At 37.9% G+C, this 18,066-nt stretch overlaps 3 protein-coding genes across 5 annotated transcripts; 2 read left to right on the top strand and 1 right to left on the bottom strand.

Annotated features, from left to right (window-relative positions):
- Positions 1-136: 136 nt before the first annotated feature.
- prpf4ba (pre-mRNA processing factor 4Ba) lies at positions 137-9,381 on the bottom strand. The gene is made up of 15 exons (XM_084119933.1): positions 9,292-9,381; positions 7,780-8,949; positions 7,271-7,411; positions 6,453-6,599; positions 6,288-6,369; positions 5,615-5,822; positions 4,540-4,613; positions 4,119-4,209; positions 3,876-4,023; positions 3,539-3,676; positions 3,294-3,447; positions 3,094-3,208; positions 2,804-2,955; positions 2,620-2,706; positions 137-2,231 (listed from the first exon to the last, which is right to left on the bottom strand). Exons 1-15 carry the CDS (start codon positions 9,336-9,338, stop codon positions 2,028-2,030), a joined length of 2,958 nt encoding a protein of 985 aa, XP_083976059.1. The 5' UTR covers positions 9,339-9,381; the 3' UTR covers positions 137-2,027.
- A 660-nt stretch (positions 9,382-10,041) lies between these two features.
- Positions 10,042-14,435, top strand: LOC311086818 (uncharacterized protein). Of its 2 annotated transcripts, none has more exons than XM_084119946.1 (8): positions 10,042-10,130; positions 10,346-10,862; positions 11,220-11,931; positions 12,401-12,482; positions 12,831-13,055; positions 13,392-13,525; positions 14,016-14,090; positions 14,182-14,435. In XM_084119946.1, the coding sequence occupies exons 1-8, from the start codon at positions 10,120-10,122 to the stop codon at positions 14,199-14,201; spliced, it is 1,776 nt and encodes a 591-aa protein (XP_083976072.1). In that variant the 5' UTR covers positions 10,042-10,119; the 3' UTR covers positions 14,202-14,435. The 2 variants fall into 2 exon arrangements, with proteins under 2 accessions (XP_083976072.1, XP_083976071.1); XM_084119945.1 differs by having other exon boundaries at positions 10,043-10,130; positions 13,967-14,090.
- On the top strand, positions 14,330-16,879 carry pxdc1a (PX domain containing 1a). Of its 2 annotated transcripts, none has more exons than XM_084119988.1 (6): positions 14,330-14,413; positions 15,470-15,712; positions 15,804-15,904; positions 16,006-16,120; positions 16,222-16,318; positions 16,442-16,879. In XM_084119988.1, the coding sequence occupies exons 1-6, from the start codon at positions 14,407-14,409 to the stop codon at positions 16,653-16,655; spliced, it is 777 nt and encodes a 258-aa protein (XP_083976114.1). In that variant the 5' UTR covers positions 14,330-14,406; the 3' UTR covers positions 16,656-16,879. The 2 variants fall into 2 exon arrangements, with proteins under 2 accessions (XP_083976114.1, XP_083976115.1); XM_084119989.1 differs by lacking the exon at positions 14,330-14,413 and adding an exon at positions 15,217-15,322.
- Positions 16,880-18,066: the final 1,187 nt, after the last annotated feature.

The raw sequence follows: 18,066 nt of genomic DNA, 5'->3' as shown, positions 1-18,066 counted from the left end.
TACTCGAACACAAAGAAACAATGGGAGAATAAGCACAAACAGCAGTTAGTGTCGATGAAACAAAACCCACCATAAGGTTCCTAAGACGCTGAATTATGTTCTTACAGCGTTAAGATTAACTTGAAAGACAGACAACTTGTGGGAAGTATAAATTTGCGTTTTTTGCTCCACAAAACATCTTTATTTTATGTTGTTTAATGACAAATAATGTGAATTTACAATAAATTCAAATTATTCCATTTTCATGCAGGACAGACAAAAGATAACAGGTAATTCTTCCAGCATAAGCTATACTTTATGGCCGGTGTATCTTAAAGGAATTGAGATATGAATAAAGAAGCAATTACCGCTTGTAACAAGCAGATTCATAGATCAGAGCAGGAAAACCCCTGTATCAAAAGACAACATGGTCACAAACACGAGAACAGTCACAGAAAAAGACATCTAAATTGTCTACACATAGCGAAAAACACACCAGAGGGGTTGTACAGTAGTGCATTGGAAACCATACATATTCTCATGCATATTGAAAAGCACTCAATAGGTTATACAAAAACTATGACAAGTGTGACAACTCTGAAAAAGGTGAGGTATGTCTATCGGAGGCAGTACACTGAAGGTGCTTGGTCCATTGCAAATACTTGGATTCACTCTTACCCTCAATGTCAACCATAAACGGTGCCAACCATTTTTGAGACAGCAACTGCCAGTCTTTTCATTCATTCAGACTGTTTTGTCTCTGTGAGAAACCACAACAGAAGCTCCGTTTCAAAACCTATTTTAGGCAGCAGCCTAGCGGTCATATTTGGGGTAAAATAGTCAGTTTTTAAATTATTTTACACTTTTTTTTAATTGATCAATAGTATGGGGTCAGTATTTTTTTATTATACATTTTTTCTTATTATAAATTTTTTTAAATTCTTTTCTTCCAACTGATCGAAAGTGACAGTTAAGACATTTATAAAGTTCTGAAATATTTATATTTCAAATAAATGCTGTTCTTTTGAACTTTATATTCATCAAGAATCTATAAAAAGGTTTCTACAAAGAAATATTAAGCAGCACAACTGCTTTTTATTTTAAAATGTAGTAATTCACAATATTACAGTTTTTAACTGTATTTTTGATCAAATGCTCGAATGCTTATTAAAAAATAAAAATGTATTCCAACCCCAAACATTTGAATGGTAATAAATTGCATATCTACGATGCCTCACTAGGCTTTGGAACAGAGCATCAGGGAGACAAAAGGTTTTAATAGGCATCCATTTCTCCAAATTACTTTTTTTTTAAAGCAGAAGAAGCCAAAAGGGCCCGATGACGCTTTATTTTGGGCTTGAAAAGAGTGCAAAATGATGCCGTTTGTTTTGGAAGGGTTAGCTTACCTTCAGTGTACCAATAGAGGTGTACAACCTGCCTTTACAGAGGAGGCTTTCCCTGCAGACCAGGTCAAGCAGGACCCAAGACCTCAGATTCAGCAGAAACACACCTAGGGCAAGGGGCATGCCGGGCCTGCACGCCAGGTTGCGTTCTCACTCTCACACCTAAGGGAGGGTGGATATAGACAGCATTTATGCTGGCCTGACTCATGTCACACTCTAAACAGTCCTTGGTGGTTGAGTAATATTTGGTTTACATCAAATTCTAGAATTATACAAAATATAAGGTGTGCAAACTTAGCACAAAGATGGATATTCTTACATTCTGAACCTTGATCGTAATATCAAATATATCTGGCAATATCATTTTAGCTGCTACAAGAAGCTGTGTATGAAGCATGAAATCGGAACAATATAGATTATCTTGAAAGAATTTACTCTTTACATTTTATGGGGTGCATTGTAGGTCATCTAAAATAATAATAAAAAAATAATCAAAGTAAATATTGAGTGTGTCCTGCGCTAAAAATGACTATGAATCAGAAATGAAATTAAATCGCATGGCAATAAAATATGCAAATGTCTTTTGTTATCTGAGTCATATCTGCAGATACAAAACCATCATGAGTCTCTGAGGTATGCTGCTGATCATATCCTCTCCTGGATGAAAGGATGCTGTAATGCCTGGTTGATGGTGATCCGCTTGGCAGGGTCCAGCATCAGGATCTGGTCCAACAGATCTTTGAGCTGAAAGACCTTCTTTCGCTGGTCCTCTGGTAGTGCCTGGCGACCCACCATGTCAATCGACAGGTCCTTAGTTGGGTTAATGGTGCTCATGATCGTGATCTTTTCCTGCACAATTAATTGGAATTAAACTGAATTCACAAAATGGCTTAGTGAGATTATCAAATTGAAAAGGCTACAATTTAATGAAATAATAATATGCACTGTGTTTTTCAGAGTAAAGCACAGTCATTTTCATTTACACTACGGCAGATGTTCCACACACACTCGTCTCTGCATATAATATGCATTTGTGAGCACATGTGTCAACCATCTTGCCAAAATTCTAATTAGAAGTGCTTATAAATGGTATGTTGTCAACAAAACGGGAGCTAAAAATAAAATAAAAAACTTTCAGTAAAATTGCAATATGATTTTTTTCCCCCAAATCATGAAGCCCTAGTTATTAGGTCAAAAACAAAACAAAATGAATGTGAATGGAATATATAACACTTACCCTCTCAGTGACCTTATCAACCTCAGTGTACAAAAAGTTCAAGTTTTGGTCAAAGTGCTGGTCCTTGAACAGACCCTTCCTGATCATCTGTGAATATTAAATAATGTTTTGGTCAGTTTTTAGTATGTTTGGTTCTAATTTTCCTTAATTCCTAATATTATATGTACTGTAAATTAATTCTTACTTTATTAGGCAATTTTCCTTTCAGGTCCATGGCAAGTTTTAGCATGTGGTTATTTGTCTTTCCAGGAAAAAGGATTTTTCCTGTGTAAAGCTCATATAGAGTACAGCCTACAGACCACATATCGATTCCATAATCGTATGAATTTCCAATTACTGCAAAAAGAGGAAGAAAAACGCTTTAAAACTCTAAAAAACAGATTCACATTCAATGCACTAAGATGGTTTAATTTCATTTAAGTTTGTTTTAATTAGGTACAGTTGCTTTCTTAGTTCAATTCACAGCACACTTACCGATCTCAGGTGCCCTGTAGAAACGGCTGACCAGATATGGTGTTATGTCATTGTCAGAAACGTGAGACGCTGAGCCAAAGTCGCACAACTTGAGGATGGTCTTGGATTCGTTCACCTTCAGGGAGAGTCAAATACATTCATCTTATAAGACAGAAATGAAAGCTAGAGTCCAATATTTACAGAAAGAGAATGTGACCCACCAGAATGTTGTCAGGTTTGATGTCAGCATGCAGAATGTAGCAGCGTTTGAGGAGTTTGAGGGCCAGGAAAAGCTGCTGGCTATACGAGCGCACAGCCTTGATGTGAAGCCCAACGTCCTTGCCATACTTCCTCAACACCTCCCTCAGGTTCATGCTAAAGCAAGCAAACAAGAAAGTTGCTTTAATAAAATAACTCAAGCTGCCTTGATAGATTCACATGCATAGATTCTTGTTGACTAATGTACCTGAGTGGTTCAAACACCAGACACAGATGTTGCTTGTGATAAAAGTGTCTAAAAAGCCGCAAGCAGTGGAACTTATCATCTGCATCGGCGTCGTTCAGTTTTTTCAGAAACTCCAACTCTTTGAGGCCCGTCTTTTGCCTGTGGGACAAACCAAGGGCTTCGGTCACATGAAGACCAAATCCACATCTATTCTAAATCTAATTTCTTGTCTAAATAAATCTTTACAACACAATTAGACATATCAAATCGCAATGGATGGTGTTGGTTAAGAAATCCAACTGTACCAGACAGAAATGTTTAAAGGCTAAGCATTCAGCTTTTAAGGGAAGTGTCTTACATCATCTCATTGTTGCGTATTATTTTCACTGCCACTTCCTGATTGGCTCGGGGCAAGTCTCTGGCTCGGATAACATTACTAAAGACACCCTGTCCAGTGTAGCCATACACCCCGTACCGTTTGTCCAACACCTCGCCAATGTTCACACCTGAATACATTAAAAGAACAATTACGTTTTTGATTTTCTCTTTTAAGATGGATTCTACAGATTTAAATACAGCATTTGCTACAAGACAAACTCACGGTAATAGCCCTCTGCATCTGTCCAGTTATCTCTCAGACTTGGGTTCTCCTTAAAGTCCTTTCCAATGCCTGCGGCTCGTAACCTGGCACTCTGCGGAGAGAGATTAGATGTGGAATTGTCAGTCAACACAACTGAATTCAGAGAGTTGATTAAAACATTCATTCATGAATGAGTGACTGACACCGTAAGAGACCATTTCAAAGTCTGAGAGGCCTCGAGATCCAGTGAGCACCGCAGAGTCAGATTACCCACTTCAAAAAAAAAAGCTTTGAACAAAGTTTCCAGAACAGAAACAACAGCTTGCACAGGACTATGCAACTCTACCTGTAGAGATCCCCTTACATGGACAAATTCAATCAAATTCTGGGGCTTGCAAAGCCACTGACCTATACAATGGAAAGCAGGAACTTGGCTACTCACGTCAAAGTAAGCAGCGAACATGTCATCTGACTCTGTGAACATATCAGGGGCTGCTGGCTTTTTCAGATTAGCACCTAAAGAAAAAGAACAATGATGCAATGAAAGGAACGTAAAATAACACTAATAATGTATCAGACCACCTTGCATTACATCACAGTGAATGTTTCATGTCTCATATTTTAATGACCATTTCCTCTTCTTCCTAAACAACTAATATGAGAGCGGTTTTGGACTTTATACTGAAGGGGTGGATTCTGGAATCCACTGCTGCTTCAATATATATCTAATGAGTGATTATAATCAACGTATTAATCAATATATTTCCTTCTAAATATCACATGAGTTGAATGACTTCTCTAGGCTTATGAGATTTTACTTTGTTATAGAAGTTACCAGTGTGATTGCTGAAATGTTCTTTTCATGTATTCTTTAAAGGAACACGCCGACTTTTTGGGACTTTAGCTTATTCACCGTCTCCCCCAGAGTTAGATAAGTCCCTACATACCCTTTTCATCTTGGTGCGTGCCGTAACTCTGTCTGACGCACCCACCGCTAGCCTAGCTTAGCACAATACTAGAGGTAAACGGCTCCATCTAGCATACTGCTCCCAATAAGTGACAAAATAACGCCATTTTCCTATTTACATGTTGTGATTTGTATAGTCACAGCGTGTACAAATAACAAGGTCACATGAGACACAGCCATCTTCTAACCGTATACATTCTGGGAACTATATTCTCAGAAGGCGAAGCACTGCTACTTGGGCGGAGTGATTTGCTACCAGAACCTGAGAAGCCCCGTGGTGAGGAGCAGAGAGTTCGCTCAGAGTTGGAGTAAATCACTCCACAGAAGTAGCAATCCATTCAGTCTTTTATTTAATTCTAACGCAATATTTTTTGTTTATAATGAAAATAATGGACTAAACCACTGATTTGACTGAAGTCTTTATCTCATATGAGTGTACATCATTTTAAACGTTTGTCAATCAATATCAACTTCTTTGTTGTGTAAAAAAATTTTAAGTGGAAAGGACATGTGTAATGTGTAATTAAAGGTTATTTTGCAGATGACATACCTGTTTTTTCTTGAGGGACAAGACTATGCTTCGCCTTCACATTATCCTCAAATGTGTCCAGGTTCTCTTGCTCATAGGCTTTGACATCAGCAGCCACACGCTCAAGGATGTCATCAGGTGACGGCGATCGGCTGCGAGTGCTACTCTGAGGACTGCCGTGATCTGAGAGTCCTGACATGTTACTGTCCTCATTCTCTGGCTTATATTTCTGTACAGGATATATTACAAATACAATCACATTATATACTACAAACGTTTGGAGTCGGTAAGATATTTCAAAAAATAAAATAATTAAAAAGACATCTTATGCTCACCAATGCTAAATTTAATAAAAAATACAGTAAAAACAGCAATATTGTGAAATTATACAACAATTTAAAAAAACAGTTTTCTATTTTAATACATCCCTGTGATGGAAAAACTGAAAAAAACAGACACACACGGAGCAGTGGGCAATTGGGGGTTAGGTGCCTTGCTCAGGGGCACCTCAGTCATCTCCTGCCAATATTGAGAATCGAACCAACAACCTTTGGTTTACCAGTCTGACTCTCTAACAATTAAGTCACGACTGAAAGGAAATTTCTCTCCCCTCAAAAAAATCTTATTGACCCCAAACATTAGTGTACATCTAAAACAAAGTAAAAGCCATAGCATAAATTAAAAATATTCTGACCTGCATGATGGCCAAACGCTGAAGCCTCCTCTGCTCTATCAAAGCCTCCTCGTCCTCTTCATCAACGTCATAATCCTCAATCCTAGACACAGATTGTAGTATTCGTATTTAAACCAAATATGATCAACAACATTGAAGCAAAACATAATTTTCCTTAATACTCACACTTCATCATCTGAGTCCTCCTGCTCAGCCTTCATTCCTTCAGACAGACTGCCCTTAAACATGTCCTCTCTTTCCCTGCTCCTTCTCCTCCGCCTTTCCTGTGATCCTGAACGCACCTGCTGTCTGCGCTCCATCCTGTCACGCTCCCTAGATCCACACAGTATTAATGCAGTTTTAATGGTACAGAGAGATTAAAAAGGACATAACAGAAAGAAACACACAAGTTTGGGGCTTAATCACAGTAGGGGTAAATCATCTGCTTTACACATTCTGTGTAAAACTAATCCATTTGAATCGAGCGGTCCAGATTTTCTGAAGAGACTTGATCCCCTTTATATGATGAACAGATTTAATTTAGGCTTTTATTCACATATAAACATTAATCAGCAAACATAAACAGAAGCTCAACCGAACCTGCTTGATGCACGAGAACAAACCTCTTGAGGAAGCTCAAACGTGCTGTGTAACACATAATGAACCTAATTTTGGTTCAAGCGAACATGCTTGAGCTTCCATTAACCACAATTGATGTCTGAGTTTATGAGTGTTTATATATATTTTATGTGAATAAAATCTGCTTATCATATAAAGCAATTGTGTCTCTTCAGAAAATTTGGTAATAAACTGCTCAATTCATATGGATTAGTTTTATGATCTCTTATGAACTTCTTGTAGCGTCAAAGTGGAAGTTGTGTAGCTGTCAATGGAGGGACAGAAAGCTCTCAGATTTTCAGCTCACCGAAATTTGTAAGCCTCTTGGATAGTTGTATCCTCTAAATGAGGAGTTGCAGATTTAAAAGCTACAGTACACAATTCACCTGTATCTGAAAGGAGACCTGCTGCTTCGTCTTCTGGGAGAACGGGACCTTCGTCTGAGAGGCGAGTGGTTTAACCTTCGTCTGGAGCTCAGGCAAGGACTCTCCTCTCTATGGCCCCCTACCTCATTACGAGATCGCATCCTGTGAGTATAACAAAAAAGTATGAAAACGAGTATAAAAAAAAAAAAAAAAGATAACAATAGCAATGTGTTTATAAACTAATATATATCATTTATTATTATTTTTTTATTTAAATACTATTACAGTATTTATTCATTACTTATTAATTTATATTAATATTTTTTTAATCTAATATTTAGATTTGATTGCAAATTTTTAATTAACAAAAATATTTTTAATAGTTATAGATTTAGTTTTATTAAACAATAACAACACTGATTGAATACAGACGCAATTACAAAAAATGTATGGTGGAATTCTAGTCAGCTTAAAAAGTTAGAGCGATGACACAATCGTTTTAAATGAACAGAGCAAGAAAGAAAAATAACCTGTCATTGGGGAGTCTCTGACGCTCTTCTTCTCTCCGTCTCCGCTCAACCGACCGAGATCGCCCTCTCCTTGGAGGAGATCTGTTTTGGCATGAAGATCTATCCTGTCTGGATGCCCGGTCTGTGCTCTGCACAACAGGGAAGCGTTCCGGTGAGCGGAGGCCTCTGGGACGCACAGACGGGCTGTGCTGTTCTGGACCTTGTTTTCTGCTAGGAGATCGATTCTCTTTTCCTGATGAGGCCTCTTTTAAGGGTGCCTTTTCTGATTTCTTGTCTCTCTCCCTGTCAGCTTCTAGCAAGTTGGTGTTTCTTTCTTTAGATCTAGATTTGCTCCTTCTCGCTGAGGATCTGTGGTCTACAATTTGCTCTTCGGGTCGTGTAGCTGATTTTTTGTTGGTTGATGGCAATCCCTTGGACTTCACAGGAGATTTGGACCTCTGACCACCGTCTTTGGATCTCTCAATGCTTCGGGATCGTCTCTGCTCCCTCGCCTGGCTGGGACCACTAGGCCTCTCACAGATATTAACATCTAACCCAGTCTTACTAACTCTAATTTCTGATTTATGAGCCTGGACTGACATCTCGTCAGACGTGCTTCTGCCTTCCAGCAGAGAATAAAAATTTTCATCATCTATGCAATCCTGTCGAGATCTTTCAGCATGTCCCTTAGCCATTACATAGTCATTGAGAACTTGTCTCTGTTGTTCACCATTTTGCACAGCCTCCTGTACCTCGCCATCCTCCTCTGAATCGGAGTTATAACCCTGTAATATCAGTCCCATACCTGATTGCACAGCCCCTTCCATTAGCTCATTATCAAGCTCTGCTTGAATCATGGCCCTCTGTTTCTCCAGATCCTCCAGAGCAGCAATGTCATCAAATCTGGATCGCTTTGGAGAGATGACAGCACCTTCATAGCCAGCAGAACAGTTTTTATCGTCATGGAATGAGTCTCTGTGTTTCCGCTTATGTTTGTGTTTGTACTTGTGTTTGTGGTCCTTCTCATCTGGTGAGGGATATTTATGTTTTCTGTGCTTGCTTCGATGTTTGTGTTTCTTTCTCCTGTGTCTTTCCACCCTAGCGAAGTCCATGTTATTTGCTTTTCTAGCTCCATCTTCACCGGATACATGTTCATTTTCATCCACGCTGTCAGAGCTCTCCATATCATCCCTGGAAAAGAGTAGAGAATAGTGATATGATATTAATCTACTTTCCAACAAGCACAACAAAGATATAGCCTGGTTTTCTAGGATGTATTATGATAAATGTCTACAATTAGAAGGTATTCAAGACTAATGTTTCATAGTTGTTGGCTTAAACGTTAAAGTATATAGAAAAACACAGCTGGTTTACGTCGACCAGAGACGGACAGTAGTGTTAACAGATATTGACTAAAAACTGCATGTCAAACCAGTTGTACGGAAACGTTTTCATGTTCAATACATATAACTTTTATTTAAATATCTAAATACCAAAATAATGCGATATAAAGTCCGTAATGGTGTAACTTACACATAATCCTTCGCTATTGTTTTGGCTAATGCGTCCGTGTTCGCCATCTTGATATATCCTGCTGTGCTGAGTGAGTTGTTTGGAAAAAAAAGAGTCGATTCATAATTCAGTCTGGCTTTGATACCATTTATAACTTTAAAATAAACAATCAACTTGTCTTCCAAATATTAATTTAAAATGGTTTTAACATTTTCCTCTCACTATACATTATAAAGTGGCTATCCGCAAAGGGAAATTTTAACTGAACTGACTGAATCACTGAATCGACACACTAATCGGTTAAGTTCATTGGGTCATTCTTTACCAAACACCGCATGCGCAGTGTGTATTAAACGCTGACGAACGAAGGGATCTTAGAAAATGTCTCGTCTACGAACAGTTGTCATCGATTTAGTGTTCACTATTTTGCCTACACACTTAAAGTAGTTGTAAATTAGGGTCGAGCACGAAAACAACGTTTAATTTTGTCAGTACAGAGAAAAATATAGCAAATGTCACATTTTATGCTGTGGATTGTAATTACGCCGTGGTCCCTAAACCGCACGTTTGCTTCCGTAGCACAAGCTACGTCATTTAAAGACACCACTCTTTTGATGCAGGTACGTACATAATTTACACATCCTTTACACATATAACCGGACACTTTATTAGGTACACCTGTTCGCAAATATCTAATCAGAACCTTTTAAATTAATATTTGGAAGACAGTTTGATTGTTTATTTTGAAGTTAGTACTGGTATCACAGTCAGACATTGTGAATCTAACGTACTATCTTCGTCAAACAATTCAGCACAGCAGGATCTTTCAAAAATAACAGAAACATCAGAATGGGAGAAAGGTAATTTAATTGATTTTGAACGGGAAAATGAAAGACCTGTTTCTATTTGTCACTCTCACTTGGTGCAATAATTTGGCCACAACCACGATTTAAGCATCTTAATCTTCATTTAACATTAATTGTTAATTAAAAAACAATACATATTCGTATTTAGGATAATTTACAAGACCGTATAATGACTAACTGATCTATTTTCTTCTTCTAATGTTTCCTAGAATGGGTGGGTTTAAAGATGCATATCAAGACGTTCAAACAGTAACCCTTCGAATTGCAGAAGAAAATGTCACTTCCAGTCTCTACTGCAGCTCAGCCGAAGGCATTGAAGCTCATGTGTCCTCTTTAGTGGAAGCTTTCTTAGTTGAAGTATACCGATGTAGAGTCTGTCAATTTACCAGCAACCAAAAAGCCAAGATTAGCCATCATGTCATGGAAAGACATGATCCAGTGTCCCCATGCCCCCATCTGCCATGCCTGGAGAAAGAGGATGAGGAGAGTTTGGGCGTAGGAATGAGGGTTGTTGATGAAGATGAGGTCGACCATAACAGCTCTCCATACGACCTAGAGAGCGACCTCCATTCTGGCTCAAAAAGCAATGAGGATCAGATGGACATGGAGCGTATGTCTTTCCTCCTCCCGATGTACGGCATGTTTCAAAACATCAGCCCACGGTTATGTGACATTGGCCTGGGCTCCAACTCTGATGGCAACTTGCATGTGGCACAAACTTGTGAGGTGACTATAAAGATTCCTGCAGTGTTAAAGGGATAGTCCATCCAAAAATGAAAATTCTGTCATAATTTACTCACCCTCATGTTGTTCCAAACCTGTGTGATGGACTTTCTTCTGTGGAACATAAAAGAAGATCCTTTTAAGAATATTGGTAACCAAAGAGTTTCAGTTCAATGGGAACCAAAACTGTTTGGTTACCAACATTCTTCAAAACATTTTCTTTTATGTTCCACAAAAGAAAGTCATACAGGTTTGGAACAAGAAGTAAATGATGATAGAATTCACATTTTAGGGTGGACTATTCCTTTAATTTAGTTTGAAATATTAGATAATTTACATGTAAACTTTTGTTTTATGAAGGTGAGCACACTCTTTGAGGAGGGTAGGCATGATGAGATTGAGGACAGCGAGGAGGAAACTGTGTTTCAGCTAGAGGATACTGGCACAGATCTGGCTGTTCCTTTGAACAGTGGAATGGACACAGAAGTTCAGGATGAGGAAATGGCCCAGTCAGCTCATCTCATGACTCTTGGGTTGTGCAGAATCTCAAGCACTAAGTGTCCACCTCAGTCTGCAAATTCAACAAAAAGCCTATCCCATCCAGAAGGTGAGCAGGATGCTGGAGATGCCTGCATGGATGCTGAAATGCAGAAGCCGTCTGAGGAGGAGGATGGCGGATTGGCCTGTATCCTCTGCCAGACAGTTGCATCCAGTCGTAGCATGCTAGAGGTGCACCTAAAATGCCATAATGGAGACCAAGGCTTCAGATGCCCTCGCTGCGGTTGCGAATCAGAGGAGTGGGTTGATATGGAGCAACACTGGAGGGGACATGGAAAAAGAAAAGGCTCAAAGAGGCATAAATGTAGTGTTTGCCCCAGGACATTTAGGAGAGCTGATTCTTGTGAAGCACATGAAGAAAGGCATAATCAGCGGCATCACTGTCGATCTGAGTCTGGAGGGCTGGTGCAGTGTTCTCTGTGCCTGGAATGGTGTCACTCAGGGAAGGAGTGGGAAATACACCAACAATGTCATTTTCAAGAAGGATTTAAATGCTTACACTGTGATTTCAAAGGTACAAATTATTTACGGTATGTTATACAGGTGTGACAAGCTATAGCCTATGTTGGAGTGCACATTTTGAAAGACTTGACCCCAGTACAAGAATTGTAAGTTTTGAACTAGTATTTTATTAGTATGTGTATTGGCAGGATGTACAGATCAGAATCGTCGTTGCTGAATTGATGGGCTAGATTTACCCTAAAAGTTGGTTGTGATCCAAAGCATAATCACAATAGCAGTGTTTGTTCTTTTTAACATGCGTTTTTAATATTTATTTTATCCAGACCCGTAACATTCAATTAGAAATGTATTTTTAATTCAATATTGGATAAAGTCTTTTTCGTCTCAGACACCGAAAATCATAAACTTTAAAATGTTTAATAATTTGAAACATTTCATAGCTATTTTCTTTGTCTTGCTCTGTATTTCTGTTGAGTTTTGCTGTTTCTTATATCTTTTTATTTTTTTATTTTACTTTTTAGAGAAGTCATGGAAGAAAACACTGAAGCATATTCACACTCAACACAAACAGGCTGATCAAGAAAAACAGATTGCTCACAGTATGTAAGTATCTTGTGTTATCATCGGGTAGAAATAAAAATGTATAAAATATTAATCTCATCCATAATCTTTAATAAATATTTTTTTTAAATATTAACCTCATCCTTAATCTTTATTAAGTAAACCACAAATTAATGAAAAGAAAATCATACAAATTCATTGGTTAACAAGAGTGGGAACTTCTGAAATCCTGAAATTTACAGAAACAATGAGTATCCGTAGATTTAATATATTCAAAAATGATTGTAGACGACAGGGGTCTCGGAGTCAAAAAGGTTGAGAACCACTGCTTTAAAGAGTATTTGGTGAGACTGTCAGACTGCTGAAACCGACTTCTTTGCCTGTACTCAGAGAAAACCAGCAACTTAACTCATCCACCAAATACCCAGAATGCCTCAGAGGAATGAAGCCAGAGTCATGGTCCCAGGTTAGGAAGAAGAGGTTGAAAAACATGGTTGCGGGAAGGGAAAAGAGCAAAGAAGGAGGAAAGGACAGACTGGTTCACCTGAAGGGTGAGACATCTGTTGGACTCACTGTTTCCAGACGGAAAGAGTTCTGCTGCAACCTCTGTGACAAGTACGAGAATCATTTCTTTCCTTGCTATATTATTTTGACTTAATGTGGTTGTATATTATAGTACATACACTACTGTTCAAAGGATTGTTATTATGTGATAAATAAAAGGTTCAAAAGAACAGCATTTATTTGAAATGGAAATCTTTTGTAACATTATAAATGTCACTTTTGATCAAGTTAATGTGTCCTTGCTGAATAAAAGTATGAATAAAATCTTACTGGCCCCAAACATTAATAAAAAAAAGAATAATCATGCTTAACATGCCTTTCCTTTTCTTTTGTGATAACTTTTGATTGTCAGTTTTCTATAATTTACCTCTGTCTATCTCTGTACAGGAAGTTTTCTACCAAGTTGACCATGCGGCGTCACATGGGCATTCATCAAGGAGATAAGCCATTTAAGTGCCCACACTGCCACTACTGCACTCGTCTCAAAGCCTCACTCAAACAGCACCTGCGCGTCCACACAGGTGCAGTTTCAAGCACATTGTAGATATCATCTTTTAATAAACACTTTTTAATATATATATATATATATATATATATATATATATATATATATATATATATATATATATATATATATATATATATATATATATGAATCTTGCAGTGACAATAGATCATTGTTTTCGGAATGACAGTGAAACATCTTGTCCATCTCTCCTTTATTATTCCTGGTCACTAAACAGAAATTATTATTATCAGAGCCAGGCCATTAAATGACTTTCCCACGCTACTTTAATTAGAAATGGAGCAAATATATGGAGAAAGACGGCTCATGGTGACATGCAGAGATTTAAAGCTTAATGGAATTCCTTTCAAAAGACTGGTTCTCATAGAACAGTTGCCATGACATTGCACTGCCTGAGTGTGAGAATTCTAGTGATTTGTTTTTCTTTTTGCTTTAGGTGAGAAGCCATACAAGTGTTCACAGTGTTCCTATGCTTCTATTGACAGAAGCTCTCTGCGCCGACACTCAAGGACGCACACACAAGAAAAGCCTTACTGCTGCCAGTACTGTCCATACAGCAGGTACATGTACTCGCCTGTCATAAAGTCGACAGACTACACTTGTTTCATACAACATCTCTAGCTAAGAATAGTCCTCTGCGTTTTGCTTCAGCATCCAGAAGAAGAGCTTAGACCTCCATTCACGGCGTCATCACACAGGAGAGTCATTCCCTTGTCACCTGTGCCAGTATTCCACACCAGACCGCCAGCTGCTGGTGCGACACATGAGGAAACATCACAGTGCCGAACAAACCGCCGCACTGGGGCAGAGGAACAGCTCTGGTTCTGGCTCCCAAACCGCACCTTCTCAAAGAGCACGGACATCCAAGTGATATTTATGATTTGTAAATAAAATGTATTTTTTTATATACATTTTTAATTCCTTTGCCTTGGGAGTTTTCTCTTTCCAGTCACTTATTTTATTCCAGTCAGTTATTTTATAATGACAGAGCAAAGTATTGTTTTCTTATGCAAACAAAGTAAATCAGTAAATTCCATATACCATTGCTACTGGAATATTATGTTGATCACCTCAGCATTGACACAGTTATTAAAGTCATAGGTGAATGTAATTTACTCTATTTCATTGGGTGGTTAATTATAGATTTAAAATAGTAAGCGATGAAAGGATTGACCAATGCCATGATAAAGCAAGTGTAATACTGCGCTTAAAACTACAAGCAAATCCCACTAGCAATCCAATAGAAACTGGATTATCCAACCTGTTGCTCAGTGCACCATCAGCCAAATTTCACTTTAACAGAGGGCTACAAGCTTTATGTAGGCGTTTTTAAATGTTTGTTTTAATTAAACGTTTTAAGGATGCATTTCCTTTCCTTTCCTCTACATTTACTTTGGGAGTAATGAGAAGGAAACTGGGTAAAAGTAGTTTACTTTTAATTACTGTTTTTTTTTTTCTTTTTCACCATCACCTCGAGCTCAACTCTATGCATTATGCAAACGAGCAGCGGCGGCAACCAATGACATTGCCGTTAGTGACCTGCCGCCTGATACAATTGGATACTGCGACAGAATAGGAACGCCCACTAGCACCCGACAGGAATAACAGACTCGATGGCCTTTAACAGTTGTAGTCGATGTGTGAACTTGAGAAATTCATGATTTTGGATGGGAATTCACAGGGACTGCGCACAAATGGGGCGTTTAGAGGTCACTATCTGCAGGCGAAGAGGAAAGCGGAGGAGTTTGAAGTTTGTACAACTTGTGTCAGAAGATTTGCGTATCCCACGAAAGTAATCCCACGATTTGCTTTCTAATTGTGATGGATATTTAGCCGGTTTTCGATTTTGAAGCGGAATGCATCTTCTCTTTACTTATTTCTTTATATCAAATTTAATTTCGAGATAATTTCTATTTAATGTGTTTATGACACGATTCAGTTATGGCAGGTGTTGATACGGATTTCTTGCCTCACCTGAGCGTAAATGACTGCTGGGTCGTTGGGCTCGACCGCTTCGCTGTTGGTCCTGCTGGAGAAGAAGACGAGTTTTTCGAGATTAGGACTGAATGGTCTGAAAAAAGCATAACATATCTGCGAAGGCGATATCACGATTTAGTGAAACTTGTTAAGAATTTGAGCAAATCATTTCCAGACGACAGAGGACGTTTATTGATGCTTGATGGTATGACATTTATGTGCATTTATGACATTTGAAATAAGTGGCGATTTAACTGATTGGAAACTTAATTGTTGTATGTGTTCATGTTTTTCAGCACTACAGAGGATAAAGGAAGCAGAAGAAAATAATAATGTTGAAACCAGGTTGGATGAAGTGGAAAAATTATTGAGAAATATAATCAAAATGCCACAAAAGGTAATTCTAAAGACTAGCCTGCCCATCCCCTATGTCAATAATAATTGAATTGATGCCCTATTGTATAGGTTCAATAATTATGCAAGTAATTTACTTTACAGTTCTCTCAGTCTGAGGCAGTTCTTACATTTTTCAAGACTTCACCTGTTGACTATGCCTTGAAAACCATGTATGAACCAATCCAGCCTTTCAACAAGAGTCCTGTCACTGTAGCTGGTTTGTATTCATGAATTCTTCTATTTTCTTGATCTTACAGAGAACTGATTTTGGATTTTAATCAAGTTTTTTAGCTAATATAATATGATGCTTTTCTACAGATGTCAGAAGGGCCAATGGGTTTTGTTTGGCCAATACAGAAACAGTTATTTTTGATGCGTATTTACTAGCAGAAGGAGCAGCAGAGCCATCTTCAAAGTAAATATCTGACACATCCTAATAGTCACTCTTCTATTTCTTCTATTGATATATTGCTCATGTGAGTTATGTGGAATCAGCATGTATGGAATCAAAATGTATGTCTTGTTTCGTCACATCCAGCTCTGAGATTGAGTCCCAGATATGGAACAGAACGAGAATTCAACATGGAATCCGATGTGTCAAGGAAACTGTACACAAACCTGGAAAGGGCTTCATGACTCCTGGTACCACTGAAAGTAAAGATACAGACTATCAACCTAAAAAATCACAAATTACCACTAGCAACTTGACCTACCTCCACCAACAAGCCAGTGAAACAGACATCCTTGAATGACATAATGCACTTGACTGTGTAATTACATCTTTCTATTTTAAAAGTCTACAGATATTGTCATTTTTAAAGTTTTGTCTTTTAAAGTTTTTTTTTAAAACAAAATAATACACTTCTAAATGATTTGCAAAGATTTATAAAAAAAATTATTATAAGATTTATATGATTAATATTTTCTATGTTAAGATGAACTGTAATATTAATAAAAAAAAAAAGTTAAGCAGGTCTGATTAATGTTTTTTTTCCCCTCTCTGTTCATTTTATGGCATTTACAAATCATCATATAATCATATAAATCATATAAAATGTTTAGTTGATAGCTTTAATAGTTCATTTATTGTGAATGAAGGTTGTTTTACACTATATACAGACACACACACACACAACCTATATCCTTAGGTTGTTTTACACTATATATCCAAAAGTATGCTGATACTCAAACACCACACTTTATATACTTGTTGAGCATTTAATATCAAAACCTTTGGCATTAATGGTTTTCACTCTCCTTGTAAGTCATCAAACATGGCTATGGGGATATGCTCCCAAATTTGATGTCAGTGTCCGGTGATGAATGATGGGATCGTTGCAGTCAAGTTTATTCCACAGGTGTGGAAACATTTGTTTAGGCCTGTCAAGTTCTTCAGTAAATCATTAATTTATGGGCCTTGCTTTGTGGCCAAAGGAGGCATTGTCATGTTGTAAGACAAAAAAAGCCCTCTTGTCAAAAATTTGGAAACGCATTCTAAAGAATGCCATTGTATTTTAGATTTTTGTTCCCGGGAATTAAAGGGCCTAGCCAAATAGTTTGCCCATTAATTAGAAGCTTGCGGTGCTCACATATGTTTTTCCATGTAGTGCTGTGTTATAGTACTAAGGGTACAATCATTTTTGATTCACTCAAACACAATTAAAGGTCAAAATAAAACTATATTCAGTTTTAATAACAACTGCTGGGATAAATACATATATATTTTTTTCTTTCTCAAGTAGGTCAAGTCACTAACCTGAAACAGACTGAAGGCTAGTATAGGCTGATCATTATTTAGCTGGAACATGGAGAATCGTTTCAGACCACATTCAGGTCACTGAGCAGTTCTCACGATGAGGGATGTTAATCAGTCCTTATTGAAACTGTCATTATGCTCCATTTTCACATTGTATAGATTGATCTGACTCACTGCATCCACTCAGACAATCCATACACCCTTAGTTTTGGGTCAAAAAGAGTTGTTTCCATCAACATCTGGCCTAATTTACTACTCTAAACAACAAACAAAGGACGCATTTTTGTAGTTAATGAGTTCTAAGAATCGAAACAGCTCTCTACATTTCTTCCTGGTGACCTCTTTACCGCTCACATGCTTGTCCAACTCACTGCTGGGGTGCTTGCCAACATTTCAAATAATTACAC

The sequence above is a fragment of the Abramis brama genome (genome assembly GCF_963993115.1).
Source record: "Abramis brama genome assembly, chromosome: 7".
In the NCBI taxonomy this organism is placed as follows: Eukaryota; Metazoa; Chordata; class Actinopteri; order Cypriniformes; family Leuciscidae; genus Abramis; species Abramis brama.
The sequence above is the reverse complement of the archived record's forward strand: the minus strand, read 5'-3'. Positions and strand labels throughout refer to the sequence as shown.